The sequence below is a fragment of the Hydractinia symbiolongicarpus genome, chromosome 9, assembly GCF_029227915.1.
Source record: "Hydractinia symbiolongicarpus strain clone_291-10 chromosome 9, HSymV2.1, whole genome shotgun sequence".
Classification (NCBI taxonomy): Eukaryota; Metazoa; Cnidaria; class Hydrozoa; order Anthoathecata; family Hydractiniidae; genus Hydractinia; species Hydractinia symbiolongicarpus.
The window spans coordinates 6,147,899-6,173,708 of NC_079883.1; the positions used below are offsets into that span (position 1 = coordinate 6,147,899).

Consider the following 25,810-nt stretch of genomic DNA (forward strand, 5'->3'; position numbering starts at 1 on the left):
TCTTTATCAAAAATTTTTATTTTTGTTCGTTTTGTCACACATACAGCCAAAAAAAGCAACATCAGCAATTTAATAATAATTCATATTTATACTCAAATGGCTACAGCATAAAATTAAAAAAAACATCGCGTAAGCTTTGTAGTCTATTTAAGTTATAATACATATAAAAATTCGTGGTTCTGGTACAGCGACAAAACTCACACTCAAATCACCCCAGTTGACCTCTCAAACTAAAATTAATTGTGTAACCATAAATAAACTAGACAGAAACTAGCTTGAAAGATGATTTTGTTAAGACAAAGTTTATACAAAGTTTATATTTATATTTCTAATGGCGAATTCACGCTACAAAAATCTTATAACAGCTTCCCTGAAAGAATTCATTACTTCAGCTTCCAGCGTTTTAAAGTTTGTTCTCAATATTCATTACACTAAATGACAGCGTTTTCGTGAATTAAAATGGTTGTTGATTTCCGCCTGCAACGCTAGGTAACAAGAAAAAAAAGAAAAACAACAATGGAAACTGCATCCATGAATGAAATGGAAAGCGGCCTTGTTGTTCGTGATATCCACAAAAATTATCAAAAAATAAGTTGACGACTAAATTTATAATTAAACTACTTCTGACATGTAATTATATATTTAGATGTAGCCTTGATAATTTATAGAGTTCACTAGCCTGGTATATAAAATTAATAACAATAAAGCCTATTTTTAGAAACTCAGAACGTAAAACTACATACAAATATTATGTTACAATATTATACCATAGATTTACAAAAATGAAAACTGAAGAATTTATTATTATTATTACAATAATTATTAAAATAAGTACGAAATATATTTATACATATATATACAACCTCGTCCCAGCACTCCTTTGTTTACATCTTTCAGAAAGTAAGGAAAACTGTGAAAAAAGTTGTTCATTTTAATATTAACTACAACGCATGGACCCCTTCTTTCTCATGTGTGTTTTTAGTTCACAATTTTTTTAATACATTTAGGTTCTTTCGGACTTATTAACCCTGTTTTACTCATTTTGGGAAATGTTTCACCTGTTGGATGACAATATCATACACATTGTCTGAAGTTATATAAAATGTACATAAAAAACCCTTAAATAATATAGACATTATCATTTCATGAACAAGTGAGTTCATTCTAAGCTACGTTTCGACAGCTACAGTCCATCGACGGACTGTAGCTGTCAAAACGTAGCCTAGAATAAACTCGCTCGTTCATGAAATGATAATATCTATATTATTCAATGACTGAACAGATGAGTTGTAATATTTTTAAAGTTATAAAAAATCCTAAGTGTAAAATGCGATAGGTTTTAATTGAATAAAGATATGGTCACGAAGCTTTTAGATCCTGTTGATATGGAAATTCTCTCACAAAATCTTTCATCCTAATTTCCCCGTTCCCCGTAATTATTGTAAAAAATGATATTTCCGTAATTTTTAGTTTTGATGACGTCACAAAACTGTTAATTTAATCTCATTCATTAGACATCATTCCAAGTTTTATCTGGCCAGTGGAATCCAGTCACAAGTCATCAAGGAGAGGGACCGGGGAGCAATTACTATAATATAATTAACTACACACACACGAAGAGAAGATAGGAAACTGGTGGGAATTAAACATTGTCAAATCTAGTAAAGTAGAGTAGTAGAGTGAATCGTTGTCAGATCTATAGTAAACGCTTGTTTTAAGCCGAGCGGATTACAATATCTTAACTGCACTGAAGATATGCGATGTGTTGCAAAGTGTTTCTGTGTCACAAAATTTTGTCCTCATTATCTAAATTTATGAATTCTGAAGACATTTTGGTTTCGGCCTACTTCAAACCTCTTTTTTCGTCAGTGGACTCGCCCCTTTACTATTTGTGAGAAGTTAACACAAAGTCAACATGGCAATCGTAGGTTACTATTAGATAGTATTAATAAAAGACTTTAGTCACGCTGTTTATTAGAGTGAATGCTTTGTTCGGCATCGATCCCATAATGCTTTACGAAACAAATCTTTAAGTTGGTTCCAGACTGCTAGTATGTTTAAAGTTATCATTACCTTGTATACTTAACGTGTTCGATTCATTGTTGTTTTGCATATCTTGAACCCACGTCATACGTTGCACTTCCAAACTCGGTGCCGGAAAATTAGTGTCTACCCATGGCATACTAAGCGGTGACGTGTATTGCACCGTAGAGTATTGATTGTACATGTCTTGTTGGCACGCATCTGTTCGGTAAAATATACTATCGTTCGGATCCTTTTTAATAGTGATGTTGTTGACGTAACCACTGGGTGGATTAATCACATGACTAGAGTCCGGCAAGCCTACCCTTCTTTCGATTGAAGGAATCTGACCCCGTACGACATTCCTGGTCAAAGTGGTCGCACTGCTTTGCAAAAGCTCGTACGGAAGCACTTTTAATGGGGGCATTGAAGGTGGATACGTAGCTGCATGTGCATGCATAGCGGTACAGACCGTTACTTTGCTACTACTTGGTAGAGTAACGTGTGAATTGTGGCTCAATGCAGGTGCATGTAGTATTGTACAGTTTTCTAACGGTTTTGCTATTGGCATTGTTTGTTCTTGCTTTCTAAACACAGGCCTGACTTCAGTCTGGTTAGATGCGATTTGTTTTAACCTTGGATCACAAACGCCAGATAATTTCTTTATATCATAAGCTTTCGTCAAAGGCAACTTCATACCGGCCCGTGAAGTTTGTAGCCTGGACATTAAACTAGCCTCAGACTTTGCACGTTTTGATTCGCCTTGTCCTTCTATGTCGCTTGTCGGTGTCGTTTGCCTTTTACGTTTATTACTCGACTTCTCCTTTTCCTCGTTACTATTGACTCGCTCTTTCCTATTTTCCTCTGAACTCGATGATCCAGTCGAAGGAGTACGATCGTATGAGGAATGTTTCAATTTCCGTCTTTTTGCTAAAGGCGCGCTAGCAACGTCCATCAAAGTTACCGTTCTTGCTTTGTGATAAGCATTAAATGCTACCTGAAATGCTTTACCGACAAGGTTACCCGAACTGTCGAGAAATATTGGCGTCATTAACGGCGTCGTGGGCATTTCAACCCGACCTGATAGCCAATCGTGAGCTTCAATATCGTGCAATGTCATTCGCTTACTTGCATCGACTTTTAAAAGGCCTAGCAAAATAAAATACAGTCTTAATAATGTAACATCGCTATATTTACTATGCATGACCGCACCAGTGTCTTTTCACATACAGACTGATATTCAGATAAATTATATACTCGGCATGTGAATCCCGGAATTAGACTATTTTTTAGGAGAGAAAATAATGCTATTTTATTTACTGCGGGCTACCCAAAGACAATCACCATGCTCACACTCACCTTGTATTAAATGTTTAGCAGAAGCTGATACACCGAGCCACTCATCTCCGGAGAATGAAACATCACCACTCATAATATTCTTCATGATAGCGTACGCAGCTTGATGTGTGTACTTCTTAGGTTGGAAAGGTACTTTGCCAGACAACATTGTGTACTGCAGAGAAAAATATAGTCAAAAATTTAAGTTAACATACATGTCAGGGAATATAAATTTATTAACAAACTTAATTCCAAGTGATTCTACATTATATTAAATATTGCATAAAACTCGAAATTTTGACATTGCCATTAACTCATTGATGGTAGAAATAGTAGTAGTTTTGTAACAATTTGACTGCCAGAACAAATCTGAGAGCCCTTCAGATTGTACAAATTCCGTTGCGTTCACTGTCGTTTTAATAAAAGTGGCCCGTACATCAGGTTCTGTTTTATATGTTATCAGGTTAATCAGAAATTTTAAATCAAAAACGTTTTACCTAAAAGTCTGAAGGGAGAATCAATGTGAAGAAAAGACTGTAGAAAATACTCCATTAAATCCTTATCAATATTAATATACCCGTACGTCATACGTCACGCAAAATGTTATTGCAAGTAACGGAGCGCGCACAATGCGGTAAAAATAAACGGGCGAAAGCGTACATTTTTGCACGGTATTTGCGGATCGTTTACGTACTTATCAACCTTTCTGAGTTGTTCACAATTCAGTTGTATATCCTATGATAAAATAAACTTCAACCAGTGTGACTTTTGTTATTCCGTAATTCCCGAAATATTTTAAGGTCTTATTTGCAAACTTTAACTACGTCGTCTTCCCTTCCGCAAATATTCACTTCCCCTGAGGTGCGGCATTTCCACGAATACTCATTTCAAATCGGAAAAAGGAACGTTTATTTGTAACAACTATTTGATGTTTTCGAACATCGTTTGTTGACAACCTAACTTACCAGGATGACACCAAGACTCCAAATATCCACTGACTCATCGTAAGACGCCATGCTCTCCCCAGTGGCGTTACGTAGTACTTCTGGTGCAGCATAAGATAGCGTAAAACAAGGTGTTTTTAATGGTTGGCTGCCTATAATCTTAGCAAAACCAAAATCCACTAGTTTGAGTTCAGCTGTTTCAGAATCATTTGTAAACAACAAATTCTAAAACAAAAGATTTAAAATCGTAAAAAAAAACAGGTATTATAAAGTCGAATCAAGAAACTGATTACATGGTTCATATAGCTTGAAAGGTGGAGAGACGTGGTCTTGGTTTTATCCGAACTGCGTAAAATACAATCTTTTCCGGTCTGGTAACAAGCACAAAGATATTACATTACTTTTCCCGTTTTTTTTAAGAAGTTTAACTACGGAAAAAAAACACTGAACCGGCTTACCTCTGGTTTCAAGTCTCGATGTACCACACCATTTGTATGCATGAAATTAACAACTGAGACAAGCTTTCTCATTAGCTTACTTGCTTCAATTTCAGAAAAGTTTTTCTTCCTCTTTATCCGATCAAGTAGCTCTCCACCGCGGAGGTATTCCATTATCACATACAAATGTAACTACAAGAAAAATTAATCAACGTCGATGTGAATACCATCGCAAAACCTGTACACATTGACAATTTTATGCTCCCTGATTCATTACATCAAATCAAAATTCAACCATAATACATGAACAACCCTGGAATTACTATTTCGCAAATAGACGTGTTTGGCCATTTCTCGAAATTAGCAAGAAATTTTTCGCACAAATGCTGGAGAACGGGACCAATGCATCGCGTAAAATCGTAAAATCTTGCCGACGGTCCGCTAAGATGTAAAAAGTTGAGAAAACGGGGTGTTAACATTTTGGATTTAATCATAGAACTTAATTTCGCTGAAAGAGTTCTTAGTTGGTGATAATTAGATATAAACAGCGTTGTTAAATGCTATGGTGACAATCTTTGCAATTTCTCAGTTGTTTCAAAAACACTCGTCCGTATATCTTAGCCCGCATAGATCATTAGCATACAGTCTAAGGACCAAACGAATTTTGAAACTGAGCGATTACCTCGTCTTCATGTATTTCATGAATTTGAACCACGTTCGGATGACTTTGACACAATTTTAATGATTGAAGTTCAAGAGAATGATCCATCCTGAAATATTTTTCAAACAATTTACAAAATCTGGCAATAGCATAACTAAAAAATCAATTTCTATAGAGATGTTTGATTTTAAGTTCGTCCTGATTGTCAATAAAAATGTTCATAATTGTTGTGCAACTGTGCAATATCTGGTGTCAGCTAGTTGCACACATGCTCATACAAAAAACGTAACTGTAACTGTTTTACAACAGTTGCACTCAGTCTTCTGTGGAAACAAAGTTTACCGTACCAAATTAGCGATAAAATAGAACTCGATTCATGCATGGTTTTTTCCGTAAGGTATTTTAGGATTACCACGTTTGATCTTGCTTCGAAAACTTTTGACAGAAATACAACAGTAAAAATTGGTCGCTGGGTACCCACCTTCTGGTCATGATTTTAACAGCATATTCTTCTTTTGTTTGACGGTCAACACACTTCCTTAAAAAATAATTATAATAAATTTACAATGATAAACTATAAAATCGAATTGGTTATAGACTTTTCGGCTCAATTCCGATAAGTCCCGTCATGTTTTAAAAAGGGAAGTCTGGGACTTAATGTCATATTACATGAAAATACTATCTAAAAAGTTGGAAAAGTACTTCACTGTTGTGAAACAATTGAACTTCATTCACATCGGTGAACGCATGTGCTAACAGATTCAAGATCTGCCTACATCAGCAAAGAAGCCATCACTGTTGCTAAGAACAGCCTCATCACACCGACTCCGGCAAATATACGTTTTTGAATGATTGGCCTGCCTTTAGGTTAGATATAATCTTACGTGAAGTATCAGTTGGAAAAGAGGTTGTAAAAATAGTCATTGTAAACAAGATTGTAAACGATAACCACTACTTACTTGCATATAGAGAAACTACCTTTGCCGAGTATTTCATTTGATAACATGTATTGTTTGTGAAATGATGACGACTATATGAAAGAAGAAACAAAATGAAACCTGGTGCAGGTGCAGTTAAAAGGTAACTTATAAGTATTCTGTATGTACAACCGTATTATGCGGGCAAAGTCAAAGAATTTGTCAAACAGTGGACACCATACTCTGTAGTAAACACAAGATAGAATATACAAATGAATTACCTCAAATAAACTGGCATATATAAGCGACGCGTTGCCCGGTCTGTTCTTATAATTCTCAGCATCAGAAGAAAATATTTCGTCAGCAATTGTGTTATTACCAAATATAACAGACGGTGCAACAAATGAATAACCCTAAAAAAAGAAAGATGAAATGTTATCATAGTTAAATATTTTGTTTAGAGTAAGAAATATTATAATATGAAAAATAAAAATACAACAAACCCACGTTGTCAAACTAAGAAGCATTATTGCACAAGTGAAAATGTCTCTTTTTTATAAATTTTCATTTGTTTCAATATTGTTCTGGAACAAATTTTCAAAAAGCAAAGTTATCTAAATCTTATATAAGAGCATCTCGTTATTTTTCCAGGTGCAGACATCATAACCGTTTAATTGAAAAAGGTCTAAGCTATAGATACTAAAGCGATAGGTTCTACTCAAGCTGTTTCTGTATTAAATTGGGTCTGATATTGAACGCACATTTCACATTATAATTCACCAACACTAAACATACTAACCCTGAACACTTTCTCAGCATTTTTTGGTATGACAGCAGGAGAATCGATAGGCATCATCTTAGTAAACTCTTCTGAAAAATTACTTGTGTCTGTATCATTCTTTACAACTGGTTTAAAGGGTGGATCAATTTTCTTTTGTGCGAGTGAGTCCCAGTCTAAGTTCTAAAAGAATTAATCACACAATAGCTACCAAAAAACTTTTCTAAGATTCAAATGTCTCAGAAGATTTCAATAAAAAAGACAGGTTTCATAAGCCAATCTAACGTTTTATTAAAAAGGTAGGGTTTGGCTGTTATTTTACACAGGAAATTCTGAGCTATACTTGGTTACTCGCTAGAATAAAAAAAAGAATTATACTTCACACGTCATACTTCACCAAACCCAGAATAATCTTAAAATATTTTTACGAGTTTTGCTCGTAAGATTCTTTACTGCATTATTTGTTACTAGTTGCTTACCCATGGATAAATCCACAGCTTAGCCCATCCTTTATTAACTGCATTTAGTGTCTCGCTACTGCGGTTACCATTTTGCTTGACGGACAGACAGACGTGTATGGGTATTATAATATAGATTAATGACTTAAAAAGTAATGTGTACAAATAGAAAAATCAAAAAATAACATTATACATATTCTTAGTTTACTTTCACTTTTCTTCTTTACATGACTAACAAATTGTATGCAATTGTGATACCTTAAAAATAGCATGTTCTTTGATTTCTTGCAATCCACGGGGTCCGCCACCCAAGCGTTTTGATGGTTCTTTTTGTAACAAACGAATAATAAAATCTTGAGAACATCTTGAAATTGTTCGTGGTAAAGGTGGAGGGTTATGCAGTATCCGCCTGTGAAAAAATATACATTGGAAGAGCAGAAATACAATTTCTCTTCATTACAAATATATGTGCAATAACTACACAACTGCAATAAAATGTTTTGGTAAAAAGTGCTTCACAACAAACAAAAATCTTACACTGATATTTCAGCTTGAGTATTGCGTTCACCTTCAACCGTAAAAGGAGATGCTCCAGTGATCAATTCATAAAACAGAACACCTAAACTCCACCAATCAACAGCCTAGATACAAAACCAGATAACTAAGATAAAAGGCACTTAGTATTCATTATAATTACAAATTCGGATCAAAAGCAATAATCATATGGCTTCACCACATATTTCCACAGAACAAAACAAATTAATACAATGCATACCATTCCATGGCCAACCTTACCGCCCTTCACAATTTCAGGTGCCATGTATTCTATTGTGCCACAAAAAGAGTAAGCCCGACCATCACTCTGTAAATAACAAAGAGCCAGCATTGTAGTAACAAAATCCAAATATATTTATTATTAATCAGGCCATTCCTTGAGACGAGTGCGATGGCACGCGCACTTGCCCGCACACTCGTAAAAAGATTTACGAGTGCTTTTTTAGCACTGGTGAATTTTTTCTTTTTCTAAAATATTGCACCCATGCAAGTTAAATATAGCCAGAACATGGGAGAGGTTAGGTGTCCTGTACCTTAATACAGCTTTCAGATGAATGTTTTTGTGATGTAATACCAAAGAAAAAACATGTTAAATAAAGTTTAAAAAATCTTTTTAAAAGAAGAAGGAGAAATCAAAAATGTTTAGAAATATATCTAATGCCAAAAACATATAGCAAATCTGCCGACACACCATCGCACTTGTGGTTAATACGTTTTACAATCAAAATTTGTCTCTATACATTATTATTGTGGTAAACAAAAAATAGTTAAGTGTGAATCACACTTGCAAATATTCACATCGCACTTGTAAATTTAGCTTACAAGTGCGATTTTTCGCACACCATAGCACTCGTAATTTTTTTAGCGGGTGCTTTTTGTAGCTCTGGCATAGTTTTATTCAAGAGATGGCCTGATTAATGAATTTATGGCTATCAGGGCTGTGAGATTAAACCCACATTGCTCACTATATGCCTTAACTGCTCACAATAATTTTGTACAAAACAAAATGAAAAACTAAAAATATGCACAGCAGGTCTATGTCATAAAGCCAATTTAAATCAGCAAAAAACTTACAACAAATCACAAGGTGGCATAGTATAGTGTAAACAGTGTTAAGACATACACACATACCTCTTGTGGTGTGAACTCTTTACTCAGACCAAAATCAGTTAATACAATATGTCCATCTTTATCAAGCAGTATATTTTCTAACTTGATATCTCTGTAGATGATACCAAGCTGAAATAAGTAAACAAATAACTTGTGTAACAAATAAAGAAAAGTTAATAAACTTAATGAAGTAAAATAATTTAAAGAAGAATTGAAGTGAAAAAACAACCCTGCTTAAAATGAGCATTTAACATTCCTAAATGAATTGATACATACAAAATTCTTTAAATATTTATAGCTGTAAATTGGCAGGTTTTGGGAGTCATGTGATTGCAAGTGACATCACATGTGTGAAGCAGGACTATTCTAAGTTTCTTGACTACTGGCTACATAAATATTTTAATGAAACCTTACTAAAAAAAATGGGAAATTATAGCACAAGATTTCAAACGTCATAACAGACACCATGTCAACAGTGATGAAATAAAACTTAATTCAAACAACATGCAGTAGTTACTTTTTTCTGAGCAGGCTGAAAGAATTTTTTCCTGTGACAACTGAAAATAATTTATTTGCAAAAGAATTTTTTCCTGTGACAACTGAAAATAATTTATTTGCATACCTTAAAGACTCTGTTAGATGATCAATCAGGTATTTCTTTTATATTCAACAATGGGGACAATAGAAATATTTTTCAAGAAGATAAAAAAGTAAAAGACTTTTGAATGAAATAAAATCATTTTGAATCTTTTTTAAATATTTTGAGATAAAAAAAAGGTTAAAAATAGCCATAGAAATATTGATAATAATAAAACAAATGAAAAGTATATATTTTCAAGAAGATAATTTTGAATTCTATCTCAAATATCTTTAGGTGAGATTAAAAGATTTAACAGCCTGGCTACTAAAAATAGCTACCACAATTAGTAAAACTGTATGAGAAATGTAAGTATTTGCCTGTTTCGAAAAGGAACTTGAGTAGTGATTTCAAATATTTAAAGAATGAAAAAATTGGTGCAATTTCAGTCATTGTAGTCTTTCTTCTGTTTTTCTTTCACTTTTATATGATGGCTGAAAATGCCTTTGTGCAAGGAAAACTGTTATGCTATTAAAAATTACAAAAAAATTGTAATAGAATATCTGAAGTAATAGTCTCTCTGGTTTTTGCAAATACTGACCTTGTGTAGAAAATCCAATGCAATGGCCACTTCTGCAGTGTAAAACTTTGCCTCTTCTTCATTGAAATGTTCTCGATTATACAAATGTGTGAATAGTTCTCCTCCACTCACATAATCTAATAATTTAAAGTTGTGGACACTTAGATCAGTTCTACTCTCATAAAATAGCAAAATTATATATAAAAAAATTATTTGGCATTCCCTTGGTGCTTAGACTATGGTGAGGAGTATCCTGTAATTACAGTTTGTCATCTAATAAGTATCAGACAAAACTTAAAAATAGCTGTCAGCCAGCAATTATTGACCACCAATATTTAATTTGTTATATGCATGAAAGATAAAGGGCAACGTTCAAGAATTTAAAAAATCACCGGCCATGGCTAGTGAAAGGAAGATTCCAATGTCATGCTTTTAGGTTATTGGGTAAAACCAATACCCTGTGTTCAGTGGACAAGATACTTAATATAGAATAATCTGTTAAAAAATTGGAAAAAATTGGTTAATTTTTTACTCAAATCTCTAGCGTATAATACAAAGAGAGTTCTCTTTTTAACCTCGAAAAATAGTAAGGAAAATCAGAACAATTGCCACTGTGTCACTTTGTATCAAATGCATGTTTTAAAAAAAGAAATGTTAATTTTTTATATGATCAAATACCTGAATTAAAAAAAATCAAAAATTATTTATTTATCAAACTGTCATTAACATGAACAATCTTTTAAAATCTGTTATAAAATCCAACCCACAATTCATAAAATCAAAGATCTTATATTCTAAACTATATTCAATATAATTCTAATATAGTTCTAATCTATTTTTCATATGTAAAAAAGAATATGCATTGAAAGAATATTTCTAATAGCTAAACCATCAAACCTATATTTAGTATTGCTGTTTGAATAAAGTATAATTTAAGATTATTGATACCCATCATTTTTGAATACTATATTTCAGCCTTTTTTATGATAAATATATTGGTTAATTAGCAAGTAATCTAAAGTATTGACGATAAGGCCCCAATTGATCCATAAAGAAAGTTTTGGTTACACAGCACAGCTTACACAAACCTATACATTTCTTTGGTAATTCTGATACACACACAAAAATTGTCCATAATGCAAGGTTGTTTTCCCTTATTTTGCCTTTAACTAACATCACACTCTTGCGTGAAGAACAGCAGCTGTTTATCTTTTGTTATAATTAAATCCCTTAAGGGTTTTGTGAAATTTTATTTGCCTGATCAAAGACAATGTTATCGCAAAAAATATCACAGCAATTATATTTTTGCAGTACCAAGTTTCATTGTGTAAATGTATTGAAAAACTGTTCCTCATGTATTAGTTTTATTACAGCATCATTTTTGCTTATACAATCCTGTGTTTACAATTTTCAAACGGAATACAGCAATGTTTCAACTGTTTTTGATCCCATTTTGATGGTTTTCTAATGAATATGGCAATGTTTTAGTTTCTTGTTAATTCACAAGCCTATTCCTGTAACTTTTTTTTACATGTAATGCTAAGAATTTGCAAATGTAATTACTGGCAATTAATAATTTCAAACAAACTCTTGCAAAATAGAATACTAAAATTGATCTTCAAACTTATTGCAATTTAAATAATGGATTGCACTTCGCTAATTATTTTTTATATTGCTTGAAAAGAATATTGTTTAAAAAGAAAGGCTATTGAAAAGTTATTTTTCTTTTAAGCATTCATGCAAGATTCGCATTTGTGGTAGATCTAGACAGTACTATACATATCTCTACATATTTTTACCATCTGTTTCTGCATAACTTCAGCATTAACAAATATAAAACACATCACTCATTTAGTTGGGTGATCTTGACATACAAACGTACAAATTACAGGTACAGATAGGAGGCATATCAAATCTAGCTGATAAAGAAAATATCTTTTTTTTTCCAATGCTTCTCTTCTAAATTTCTTTTTAATAAGGCAAATATCCCTCATCTATGAAATTTCTGAATATGTTAAAGTTGGCTTATTTAAGAAATCTAGTTCCTGCTAACATTATGATCAAAACTAAGATTATACAAACCCATGATAATGTGTAACTTTGCATCTGTCTGAAATGCATAATGCATTGTAACAATAAAGGGACATCGGCGTACTGCTTCTAAAACATGTCGTTCTGTGATTGTGTGCTCTGTTGTCTTTGCCTTGGCAACAACTGCAGATTTTTTTAAAACTTTCATGGCAAACAACTTTTCCTTATCTTTTCCATTTTTTCGACGGACAAGAAAAACCTTGCCATAGGCTAAAGATGTAAAAAGGGTATAGCAGTTTAAAAACAACACAGTATTAGAATAAACAACAAAACAACACCAGAAGTTGAAGAACTCAAATTGGGAAAACATGGATAAGATAAAAACCTAGTAAAATAACTTAAAGAACATTGGAGGTTGCACGTTTATTGCTTTGTGTGTGTGTGTGGGGGGGGGGGGGGGGGGGGGGGAAGAGGGGGGGATATTTGTCTTTTTTAAACTTTTCGTAAACATTAGTGTATTGACAAAAAAAAATCACTTTCAGCAGTTAAAATTGACAAAAAAATTATAAATTCTCTCTCACCACCAGTTCCCAATACTTTCAAAAGTTCAAAATCTTCTAATGTGATTTTTCCATGGTTTTCAGTAAGCAAACCTAAAATAATTCAAAGTATGCAGTTTAACCTAATATACTAATGATAATTCTGTGTCGAAGGAGTATATATGTTTTTTTGAGAAATATCAATAACTATAACAATATATAATTGATGTGCAATTTTAAGTTTGAGGCCAAATAATTTGAAAACGGGTTGAAATAACTAGATACCACCTGGCACCCAAATCAAATTAATTTCCTAAAGCACTGTCAACTAACTTGCTTTGGAATCTACAAACTGATAAAATCACAGAAAAACAATATCTTCTTAAAAGCACATGATTCATACCCTATTTTGATCAGTGTTTTCATCTCTATATAATGGAAGCATAGTATTTAACAGATTTTTGATTTATTTGGAGCTCACTGGATAGGTCATCAAAATATATCTCCACATTGTTTACTTTCCTAATTTAGTAGAATATTTTCATAGGTCATTCAACTCTTACTTCAGGCATGATCCACATATTGCCAGTACAAATTAAGCTAACTAAACTTTCAATTTTATTTCTACTATATAGCTAGCTATCTGCAGTTAATTTTTATAAAATTAGTCTACCTAGAAACAATGCTCTGTAGCAAAAATGTACTTTAAACCTTGTGTCCAAAAATTGTTATTCCTTTGCCTTCTGGGAATAAATAGGTTGCTTTAGCTAATACATCATTTAGTAAGCTGACTGCTGTGAAAAACCTGGAAACATACCACTCCATATCGCTGGAGAATGCACTTTGAAGTGAGATGATAAAGAAAGATGCATGTTCCCTAGGTGTGTGAACTGAAACAAGGCAGTAAAACACTTTCTTAATCTAGTTTAGCTAGCTCTAGACTTTCCTGTAATATTTTAAACAAGTGTTAATAGGCAAGCGATGCTTTACTTGCTTTTAGTAAATATCGTATGCGAACTGTGTTTTTTGAGCTGCGCCCTGCCAACCAGCTGAGCAAAAATGGATAGCTAGCCAGCCAGTAGCTAGCTGGCAGCAAAAAAAATCATTCACATCGTGAGCAAATTATTCAGAAAGTAACCCACCTTTCTCAAAATCGTTGTTTCTAATTTCCAAAGCAGACGACGTTGCCATTATATTTTAATAGCCAAAAAAATAACGTTAAGGCACGACAATATTTAAGAGAAAAATCATTGAGCTCGTTATTTCTTGCTCTTGGCATCTGCTTCTGTCCGGGCAGCCATATTGGTTCGTCTCTGTTTATTATCATAAAAAGTCTCCGCCACGCGGCTTAAAATGTCGAGTATCTTAAAATTCAGCATACATTAATTAAGGACCTGCGGAGAAGTGTTTTCCTAGGGTTTCTCTTGAAAGCAAAATAATCTGATTATAAAAATTTATCACCTTCCAACACAATTTACCTTTAATTATTGATCGAAATATGCTTTGCGGTACGAAAAACGCATGTATGAATTAGTTCGCTCAAAAATGTGTCTCACCTTCAATCCTTCCGAACAAGTGATTCCAATTTTCCTTATCCCTTGAGAAAAAATACAAAACCTCGTCCCCAGGACTATTTGCTTTCAAACAGCACTGTACTTTCAAATACATGCTCAGGTCGATCCTAAGTTTTTATTTATATCGCTTCGCGCTGATCCCTTTGTTAGCATTATGGACCAGTCTTAGCATTATGGACCAGTATGGACCAGTCTAACTAAATAACCGATGAACAATGTTAATTCGACTTTTCTTCCATCTCGTTCGCAGGGTTTCTTTTTCGTTCGCCTCAGCACATAAATCGAAAAGTCCGATTTTTATGTACTTATGGATTCGGTCAGATATTCTCCTTTCTGCCGCATTTTCTTTGGTTATCAACTTCGTTTTTTAAAATAGTTTGACTTGTTGGCCCTTCACCTGAACAATGGGAAGAATAAGAAATAGCTAGCTCGTCTTTTTTGTTTCTATGATTTGTAAAATTTTGAAGCAGAACGATATAATAAATTAGTGTTTTCTAATTAAAATCAGGCTATCCCATGCTGCTTCTTCTAAGATAAAAAACTACTTTTCGAGGTTTTCTTTAAAAAATTGCAGGTTCCAAGTACGACAAATTAACATATACAATTCCAAAATCTAAACGAGCTATAACATTTTTATCAAAGGAATCCATTTTTTTATCCAGTTTAATTTTACACAAAATTTTTGAAATGACATTTCCAATATTTGTTGCAACCTTAAAATCAATTTTGAATACAACCTTGAAGTGCCAAGAAGTTGCTAAGCATTAGAACTCATATTTTAGAAGTTAGTATATTTTGAGAAATTTGAGTTTTATTCATATAAGATCTGTATTACTAGACACCAAACCCTCTCAGTTATTGGATCACCTTATATTCACAAACTTCACACAGATAACCTCTGAAGCTCTGTTAGCATTTCACAAAGTACTAAATGAGAGCTCTTATAATCAGTGCAATTGTATTAAAACGAATATAACTTCTCAAACTTATTTTTTTCCATTTTTTCCTTAAAAGATTAGTCAGAAAATTTAGGCATTTTCTGCCAAAAACCCTTAATTCCAGACTATTCAAGGTTTTCTAAGCTAAGGGACAATCCACATTCATAACAACGTTAAGGCTTTGATTGCACTAAAAATAGGAGCATATTAGTAGCCTTAGTTTTACAACAAAATGTTTACTTGACACATCTGTTTTGCCTTCAGTTTTATCATTACATTTAAAAAACTTTGTAAATTTTGAAGACGACTTATTTTATTTAGCGGCCTAAAATTTTAATTGAATAAATCATAAGGTTAAAAATTGATTACATTTCATTATCATCAAAATGGCAGCACAGAAAGCAGCAGCGTTTGTGGCTGCTCTATTATTTGTTGTATTATTGCTGCAAAAACGTTTTTACTTATGCTCAAATGAAAACTATTCGCTTTATTTTAAAAGTGGTATGGATATTGTCGAGAGTAGTGGTATTTGTAACATTGAATCGTGCTTTTTTACAAGTCTTAACAAAACGCGAGTATATTTCTCTAGACGAAGCAAATGGTTGTTTGTGTTGTTGCTTTTAAGCGGTGATGTTGAAAAGTGTCCTGGACCTAATGCCACAGATGAAATCCGTGAATTTACTAATGCAAAGGGTATGAATATGTTTCACCTGAACGTTAGAGGTCTATGGGCAAATTTTGCTGAGATTTCGAACATTCTTATAAACAACAGAAAAATCGAAATTTTTTCTCTTACGGAAATACGGGAGATGAACCGGAGGACATGTTTGCAATTAATGGATACACATTCATACACAAATCTCGTAAATTTGGAAAAGGAGGCGGAGTAGCATTTTATGTTGCTGATCATGTTATTTATAAAAGGCGACACGATCTAGAAATAAATGAAATTGAAGGTATTTGGTTAGAAATATGTCCAAAAAATGCGAAATCGTATTTACTTTCCGTAATTTATAGACCCCCGGATAATTCAAAGTATCTTAATAAAGATTTTTCATCTCTTCTATCTGATGTACTGTCATTAACATTAGACGGTATCAAAGAAGTTATAATCTTAGGGGACCTTAATGTCGATTTTCTGAAAAAGAACGATCATGTTGGGATTAAAACAGCTTTAACGTTACACGGTTTTAAACAAGTCATTAAATCACCAACCCGAATAGCGGAAACGTCACAAACTCTTATCGACATTATCGCTACAACTAATTGCACAGTTATAGCGGATACCAAAGTCATCCCCATTTCTTTTAGTGACCATGACCTTATATGTTGTATTAGAAAACAACATCACACCCGTTTCGTTAGCAAAACAATAAATTGTCGAAACTGTCGAAATTATGACAAAGATAAATTTTGTCAAACACTTTCATCACAGAATTTTCAAGATGTTTATAATTCAACGAACGTCAATAAAGCATGGTCTTTGTTAAAGGGAATTATATATCGCACCTACGATTCCATGGCTCCATTAATTCGTAAAAAAGTTCGCGGTAAGCCATGTGATTGGATGACTGTTGATCTCAAGAAGGAGATGAACTCACGCGACAATTTGTTACGAAAATCGCGTAAAACCAAATCAGAAGCAGATATCACCGCTTATAAAAAAATAAGAAACAAGGTTAATAATAAAGTTCGTAAAGCAAAGAATACGTATCAGCGACAGTTATTTGAGGAGAACACCGGAAATCCAGAATCCTTCTGGCGATCGATAAAAAAAGTATTTCCACTTAGATCGAACTCTCAAGTGAATACTACTATACAAATCGACGAGAAATTGGTAACCGATCAACATTCTATTGCTAATGCGTTTTGTAGATTTTTTTCTAATGTTGTAAATTCACTAAAAAGATCTGCTTTTGTGTTGACAAACTCCTTCTGGAAATATCATAAAGAAATACCGAGTAAATCTAATCCAAAATTTCGACTTAAACCAATCACTGTTAATGAAACCATGAAACATCTACAATCATTAAAACGTAAAAAGTCTGTTGGGCTAGATGATCTACCATCCTGGTTACTCAAAGACTGCATGGAGGTAATCGCTTCACCACTGACATATATTATTAACATGTCTTTTGAAACTTCAACTTTTCCAAGTGACTGGAAACGCACCAAAGTGTTACCACTTTTCAAGTCTGGAGCAAAGTCATCTGTTAATAACTATAGCCCAATATCTGTTATTCCAGCTATATCCAAGGTGATTGAAAAGGTTGTGCATGAACAATTGACTGCATATCTGGAAAGTAACAATTTAATAAACAACAACCAGTTCGGTTTCAGGCCTCGTCGCTCAACTGAACTGGCTGCGACAATCTTTATCGACACTGTGAAATTGAAGGTTAACGATGGCAAAATGGTCGGTGCCGTATTTTTAGACCTCACAAAAGCATTCGACATGGTAAGTCATGGTAAACTACTGTCAAAATTAAGCAGTTTTGGAATTGTTGGAGACGAACACGAGTGGTTTACAGACTATTTGTTTGGTAGATTTCAGCAAGTTCAATACAAAAATTCTTTGTCTGATGAACATCCAGTCAATAGTGGAGTACCACAAGGGTCAATTGTGGGCCCACTACTATTTATTATGTTTTTCAATGATCTTTTTACCGTAGTGAAACACTCTGAAGTAGTCAAATATGCAGACGATACTGTTTTATTTGTTGCTGGTAAGGACTTAGAGATCATAGAAACCCGTCTTTCATCCGACATGAATTGTGTACTTGCATGGTGTTTGGAAAATGAATTAATTTTAAATCTCGGAGCAGGAAAAACTGAAGCAATGTTATTTGGTTCGAAAAATAACCTCTCTAAACAAAACAGCTCATTAAACGTAACTTACGGCTACCAAACTGTGAGGGTAACATCCACGTATAAATATCTTGGTGTACTTATCGAACCATCATTGAATTTGAGCAGCAACTTTGATTTAACGTATCAAAAAGCTTCCGGTAGATTACGTTTACTATATCGCATTCGACCGCTGATTACAGATAAAGCTGCATTGGCAATTTTTCAAACAATGATTCAACCAGTATTAACATATTGCGGATTTGTTCACCTTAAGAATTCTCAGACACAACTACTCAAACTCCAATCTTTACATAGACGAGCAACTTCAATTATTGGAAATCAATTCTTGACACCACCTGATACTGTCAATATGATAGAAATGCGAGCTTGTAATTTCATTCACCGTTGCTTGGACAACGATGTGTGTGAAAATTTTAAAAATTACTTCACAAAAACAAACCACACAAGAAACACACGTAACAACAGAAATAGCTTGAAATTACCTAATCTTCGTTTGGAATATGCTCGTGGATCTTTCTGTTACACTGGAGCACATATTTACAATACACTCCCGTTGGACATTAGAAAATATGAATCATACAATATTTTTAAGTCGCAACTGAGAGAATATTATCTGCGTATTTAGTCCTTTTTATGGCTTTTTGTTTGTTTTTTGTTTTTCGTCTTGATCAACTCATTTTCTAGTGTGGTATTTTGATTTTTAGCCTTTTGTCTGTGTGTTTTTTGCAGTTTATATATTTTATACTTACCGTTTTTATTGTACATTTACATTTTCTTGTTTTATTGTTACTAATATTTTTTTTTTATCCTATTTATTCCAAGGACCCATGTTGATAACAGACTTTATGTCTGAAATGGCCATCCTTGTAAAACATTCGTGAAATAAATAAATAAATAAATAAATACAACGCATCAGCAATATAGCTAACGAAGAAGACAAAAATGCCTGACGCAACCCATATATAGCATGGAAAACAAATAATAAAGTGCGGTGATAATTTAGTAAATTCAATACGTTGCTATTCTACAGTAATTCATCATATCTATATACATTTTGTGTTAAACTAAAAAAACTTAAAAAGTTTTTTCTTCAAGACTAAAAACATTAAAAATTTAAACAATGTGGTTGTATATCGTTAGCTCTGAATTTTTACAGTCCTTGAGGTAAACAAATGGCGACAGTAGAAGAGCTTTAATGTCAGAAATTCGTGCATAGTTTAGAAGTAAACACCTGATTATTGCCCATATTAAAGAGAAATTTGGTCTGCTCGCAAATTCTAATTTTGGCGGATTCGTAAAATTAATTACGCCAACAACAACATAACTGAACTTCAAGTGTTTTGTATATATTTTTTTGATTCACTAAGTTCAGGCATGTTTACTAGTTGCTTCGTTTTTTAAGGACGTAAGTTTTGCGTTGATGTTGCTTGCAAAAAAACATTGTATTTGAAAGTCTTTTTCTCAAAATATCTAATATATAGTTCAATTCGCAAAAAAAAAAAAAGAATCCAAAAAATAAAAAAAAGACTTTTCAAACCAATTTTCAGACCAATTCTACTAAATTTTCGGAACGATGTGATTTGCGAAAATGTGTGACATTAATCGTAGTGAAAAGACCGAAAAGTTGAACTTCATGGAAAAAAATTTTTTGTAGTTGAGAACAACGCAAAATTTTCGCACTTTCGCAGAGTTAATTTTTGCGGGTGACGGATATTAGCGTATTTCGCGGTGATAAATTTTGACAAAGATAAAAAAACACAGCTTATTAAAGAAATGAAAGTGGATTTCCTTAAAAAACGATTTGGCGGTTCACAAAATGCCGACATTTTGCAAAATTTACTATTCGCAATATATCCGGACATTAGATAATTCAAGGTAAGGAGGATTGAATTCGTGTTTATATAAAACTCATATTTGTAGTACGAGACCTGCAGGAGTAATATTATCACCACCGCCAACAGTTTGTTTGACTGCAGTGCAAACTAAAACTGGTGCTACACAAATTTCGTAGTCTTCTTCATCCCAACACGATATCGGCGACGATTCGTTAAAATAGACTCGTTTTTCGCTATTTACCGACAACGAGAACGACTCGTCCATGATAAGGCGAGCTTTATTTACATCAACAGTATCAAGGCCACACACATGTCGATATGCTGTTAACGAGGCTTTCGCAGTTCCAGCTTTATTGTTCTTCCATTGAGATCCTGTTTTTAGAAGTATTGCTTGAAAAGCTAACGTATGAACATGAATACGAGTCAAACCCCGATTACTACGGGTTTGCAAGTGTCTATAAAGTTCTCTGATGTTATCTAAAACAGTCGCTGTCCTTGGATTGGAATCAGCATGCGTTGTTATTTCTCCATGTTGGAACATACTAACCACGTTTGGTAGTTCCTGTTCGTTCATTCCAAGGGAATCGACAAATGGTATAACATGACTTAAAATGCTTTCCATCATAGCCACTTCACTAAACGAAGCCATTTCGAAATGTAGAAGAGTTGACCTGGGCGTTTCCTTTAACATGTCTGTTAGTGCCGACATTCGTGTTTCTCTTATACCTGCCTCAAACGGAAAGTTATCTAACATTTGAAGCGCGCTCACAATTACTAAACGTGGAGGAGTTTCTCTTATGACATTTTGAAAACTTTCAAGAGATCCAATGTAAGGATTGTTTTGATCGCTATGGACAATGAATCGATTCGCACGAGATGCTGTGAATTTACCCCACGTCTCACCTGCTTCATATTCTAGAATTAAGTGTATATCATCTTCTCCATTTGAGGTCTCTGAAAAGTGGATATTTGATGAATAAAAAGATTTAATTTTGCTTGAAGCTTGTGCACCAACAATGACATTTTTGAAGCCTTCTTTAATAAACCTATTACTCATCACTGGTGCATTTCCACCACCAGCCCAACGAGATCCACTCAAACTGTCCGCAGTTTTTACCATACTTCTTAACAACTTTAATGATATAAATCTCCTAAAAAGAAAAAAAAAATGAGCCAAACTAAAAACCCACAACAGTGCAGCGCAACGGTAAAGCCCAAGGTAAATACTGTTTTTCTTAAAAAGTGCGACATTTGTACCATTGTATGGCCCATATACGCTCATCGCACAATTAAGGCCAAGCATATATGTTATAGATAACTTCTTCTATTTATTACAATTTTATTGTTAAGTTTTTGTACCTTAAGCCTTGTACCTTGTACTGTAAGAACCTTCTATTGTATCAATTCAACCCCTTTATTTGACAAAATATTTTGGTTCGAAGCTTGCTGTAGATGTCGCGCACATTAAAAATGGCTGACATAATAATTTTTAAAAATTTTTTGTAACCTCCATAAAAAGTTGTAAATAGTCAAAATTCAATCAACTCTGTGTACTTTACATACTTTGTATTGTTCTCGTTCACAGGCCCTTACCCACACTAAAAGATTGGAAATAACAGACACAAGAACTTCCAATGGTTAAAATTTTTTGTATTATTGTTTTCTTTGCCACTGTCTTTCTTCCTAATTAATTGTGACAGAAAAAACCTGCATGTTTGGCTGTGCGGCAAAAATGAGCCCCAGGTGGGTGACAAATTGAGCTAACTATTTTGCATACTATTGATATTTAAAGTGTCTATTAAGCAACATACATATATAATTGGTGGTTGGTTTAGGGCAAAGTGGCTTGGAATGGGTGCTAAGTTGTTGCTTTCTCTGTTTCCACAGGTTCTACTTGTGCTGTACAGGTAATGAATAGTCATAATGGTGCACAAACATACCTCTGCTTATAAAGACGAGATGATAGTTGTTTATCATAGTCGTTAACAATTTCAAAGGTATATAAATGTAAACACTAGCCGCAGATAATGTGCAGTGTGATAAATATTTTGAATGTAACTTGATACTTTTAGACCAATTACTGGTCTGTATTTTTTAGTATTTTTTAGGGTAACCATTATGATTTGAGGCAAAACACGCTGTTCACGCAGTCACCTAAACAGGGGCTGAATTTTTTATATAATCTTTGTTTTCTAACTTCTTCTAAAGTGTCATAATGATTGTATATACAGTTTTAGGATAAGTTTTGCTAGTTTTACTAGTTTAATTTTTAGATACTTGTAGTTCTTGCTTAATCAAAGCTTCTTCTGTGAGAGTTTGATTATAAAATGTCTGTGTTTTCTCCACCCGAAAGTTGTACCACAGGCCTTGCCATGAGCAAATAACCTCCCGAGCAATTAATTGCTCGCGTCAGAGTGTCTACGCGAGCAATTTTGCTCGCCATATTTTTCGCTAAAAAAACTTTACATTTAGTCTCTCAGGGCATATTTTTCAGGAGAGGCGTGCGCCTTGGCACACACCTAAATCGTTCCGGGCGTGTGATTAAAACGTGCGCCACATTTCCAGTTTGGTCGGACATGTCCGTAGCTCGTTTCGAACTTTCGTCGGTTAAAACGTCTGATAGATTTCCGTCTTGGTCGGACACTTTTAGATCTCAGAATTATTGAATAGTCCTGGTCCTTTAAATCCACAAGCAAGCCTATTCATAGCCAACCTGACCATCCTAGCTAATTCACCGACTCCTGACTTAGTTAAAAGAACTACGTAGACATAAATCTCTTTTGCCCGGCCCCTTCGTCGTTGGTAACCAGGTCTTACATAAGAAATCCAGCCATGCGGTTCTTAACTAATGCGGAGGTGAACGCCGACGGAGCACGAATGACGCAAGTCTGCAAAACTGCACTTACAGGCAGAACAGACAATTTATCATGGATTTAATTGTAGATAATTTCTTCATTTGAAACCATAGCAGGTCCAAATTTAATGGATTATTTTCTTTATGCCGCAACTGCTATTCAAACAATTTTAAAAACGAAACCCACATGCGGTATAATTTTTTTTTCTGTATAAATTTTATGTGCGTGACGTGTACCTTTAAAAAAGAGATTTTATTTATAAGTCTTATTTAAACCACGCAGATAAAGATTTTTTTAATTTGAAAACGAAGCATATCTTTTCCTATTTGCTTCTGATGACCTGAAAAATGAACATTAAATACTATTTCGGACATGTAGAAAAGGAAGTTAAGATTGGTCATCGTGTTTGGGGTTCACGAGTAAAAACGTCCCCCACTTTTCCACTGCAAAATAAATGCGCAACAAAGATTAACCTTAATGTTCGTATTGCACATGTTTTATAAAATGGCGAATGAACTGTTGCACGATGGGTGGAAAATAATCACACCAAATATCTTTTCAGTTATCTCAAAATGTTAATATTTACGCGAGCAATAAAATGCTCGGGTAACGAGCATTTACGCGAGCACTACGCGGGCGCAAGCAATTGCTCACAACTCATGGCAAGGCCTGTACCACATAAAATTCCAAGCAAGAGAATATCAAAAAATTCAGAATGGTCATAAAACTTGCATCCAAAAATAGTTAAAAAACTGAGGCTCCTTTAAGCTAAAAAATTATTCTCAGTCGTGTTTCTACGTAGTAGTAGTATTTATTTGCTTCAATTTATATTGTACAGAGGTGAACTTAAAAAAAGGTGATATTGTTTAAGCCAATAACTATCTAGTATAACAGGTTATTTGTTAGGCGCCACACAAAAAAATGTTCGGTTAATGTCCTCCGACTGACCCTACCTAAAATTGGAAAAAATGCCTAATTTTGACTAGGCTTTTGGAAATTCTAGATCCAATCTTCAGGTTGATCTTCGCGCTGCGTGTAAGGTCTATGAAAAACTCTATGTAAAAACATGCACGAATATATGCTCAATGAAAGAGAACTTTGCTACTTTCGTTCCAGGTCGTTAAAATAATTATAAATCAAACAAAGGCATACTAATTTTGTTTTTCTTTAACTAAAAAATGCTTTATTTGTCATCGTATAGCTGAATTAAAAGTAAGAATCACGAAATTCTTTGATTTCTCGGCTTAACGTCCGTTTTCCATGCTAGCATGGGTTGGACGGGGTATATTAATGACCCTCTTCCAATCTGATCTAGACTTTAAAATTTTAAATAGAACGTTCTCGTTTGATATTTAATATTCGATTTTTTAATGTCATAAAACAACGAAATAAAAATGGATACACTCAGTGAACATGAAAGAGCGAGATTGGTTTTCAGTTTGCATTGTTAAAGGAGAAGATAATAGGAAAGTATATAAGTTTTATATTACAATTTTTACATTACCATAATTTCGTATTACACTGTCTTAGATGGCAAAGAATCTGGAAACTGTGTCGTTTGCCAAGACAAAGACGATCCGACGAGAAGCCGCACCATCGTTTGGGTTGATTGTGATTCATGTAAGACGTGGGCACATAAATGCTCAATGTTAGAAGAAAGAGTTAGCTTTGTCTTGAACATAAAACCACCTAGACATTGTCACGAGCAACTTTTATTTTGCTTGTTTTTTCACAGTTTTTACTTCACCTTTATTTTTTCTTATTCTATCATATGAAAAACAGTATAGTGCGTGGGGACAACGACAATATCTAACCCATTTTAGTATTTCAGCATCGCACACAAGGCCAGAGACCCCTGAGTTTTAAAGTAACCTATTATTTGTTACCAGGCTACTCAGTTAGAATGCGCGTCTGAAGGATGTTAAAAATGGTGTAGCAATATGATGACCGAATAAACGATGTTTACTCGGACACTAACCGAACAATTTTTTGTGTACCACCTGACTACAGCCATTATTATGAAATAGGGGGAAGCGTATCTGTTTATATGATAAAAGATAGATGTGCATACTTTACATGGCCTAGCCTTTAACAATATCAATAAAACAAAAAAATTCTTACTCTACAGCTGCTCCTTGCTCCAGAAAAAAAGCAAACATTTCTGAAAGTTCCTGTAAGGTTGAGATATCTTCATGGTACCTTGCTTTTGACGGAGGTTCAATATTAAGGGCTTTCATCAGCGGAATTCCATCTACCAAAAGATCAAGACACGAGCCAAAACCAACTGCTATAACAAGGTCTTTTGATACATTAGCAGCCTGTTCCTCCGCAAGAAGTCTTGAAAGAACATTTTCCAGCCTTTTCGCTTCATCGTGAGGTGTTTTATGATAAATTAAGTACAAGTAAGATAAAATTCCAACAGCAACTGCAAACAAAAACCCTCGAAAAATTGAATACGCGTGCGGCTTATCCGCCATTTTTAATACTGCCTGCGTGGTGTGTTCGGTACTATGTATGTTTACCGTCATGTAACTTATTTTAAGGGAAGCCAGGGCAGAATTCACCACTTCGTTCGTACTCTCTAAAGTTCCTCGATCAAAATAATATCACTCACAGGGAGAGAGGGCGGGGGTGGTGGATGGGAGGGCGGGGGGGGTGGTAAATGTAAATCTATTTAGAATTAACATTATTATGGAGGTAAGTGCCAGACCCTTCCCTGAGTTTCTTCTGTCAAAAGCTAAAATGGCAGCAAAATAGCTATTCCAAACAGCACTCTTAGATAACACCCGG

General features: G+C 34.0%; 2 protein-coding genes across 3 annotated transcripts; both read right to left on the reverse strand.

The window, feature by feature from the left end:
• Nucleotides 1–14,283, reverse strand: LOC130656895 (ribosomal protein S6 kinase alpha-5-like). Of its 2 annotated transcripts, none has more exons than XM_057459835.1 (17): nucleotides 14,090–14,283; nucleotides 12,990–13,061; nucleotides 12,460–12,678; nucleotides 10,399–10,514; nucleotides 9,242–9,349; nucleotides 8,331–8,417; nucleotides 8,093–8,196; nucleotides 7,814–7,964; nucleotides 7,119–7,280; nucleotides 6,601–6,732; nucleotides 6,362–6,432; nucleotides 5,884–5,940; nucleotides 5,424–5,511; nucleotides 4,763–4,933; nucleotides 4,326–4,529; nucleotides 3,382–3,535; nucleotides 1–3,171 (listed from the first exon to the last, which is right to left on the reverse strand). In XM_057459835.1, the coding sequence occupies exons 1-17, from the start codon at nucleotides 14,136–14,138 to the stop codon at nucleotides 2,030–2,032; spliced, it is 3,087 nt and encodes a 1,028-aa protein (XP_057315818.1). In that variant the 5' UTR covers nucleotides 14,139–14,283; the 3' UTR covers nucleotides 1–2,029. The 2 variants fall into 2 exon arrangements, with proteins under 2 accessions (XP_057315818.1, XP_057315819.1); XM_057459836.1 differs by lacking the exon at nucleotides 14,090–14,283 and adding an exon at nucleotides 13,351–14,040.
• A 5,034-nt stretch (nucleotides 14,284–19,317) lies between these two features.
• Nucleotides 19,318–25,576, reverse strand: LOC130656898 (ADP-dependent glucokinase-like). Its single transcript, XM_057459840.1, has 2 exons — nucleotides 25,142–25,576; nucleotides 19,318–21,316 (listed from the first exon to the last, which is right to left on the reverse strand). Exons 1-2 carry the CDS (start codon nucleotides 25,546–25,548, stop codon nucleotides 20,239–20,241), a joined length of 1,485 nt encoding a protein of 494 aa, XP_057315823.1. The 5' UTR covers nucleotides 25,549–25,576; the 3' UTR covers nucleotides 19,318–20,238.
• Nucleotides 25,577–25,810: the final 234 nt, after the last annotated feature.

Excerpts from the sequence above, each read along its gene's own strand:
- LOC130656895 (XM_057459835.1), bottom strand. The coding sequence starts at position 14,138 with ATGGCAACGTCGTCTGCTTTGGAAATTAGAAACAACGATTTTGAGAAA. Across the intron at positions 13,062-14,089 it reads AAACAACGATTTTGAGAAAG|GTTTGCTTACTGAAAACCAT; the intron begins GTGGGTTACTTT and ends GAATTATTTTAG. Across the intron at positions 12,679-12,989 it reads GAAAGTATTGGGAACTGGTG|CCTATGGCAAGGTTTTTCTT; the intron begins GTGAGAGAGAAT and ends TTACATCTTTAG.
- LOC130656898 (XM_057459840.1), bottom strand. The coding sequence starts at position 25,548 with ATGACGGTAAACATACATAGTACCGAACACACCACGCAGGCAGTATTA. Across the intron at positions 21,317-25,141 it reads GAGCAAGGAGCAGCTGTAGA|GAGATTTATATCATTAAAGT; the intron begins GTAAGAATTTTT and ends TTTTCTTTTTAG.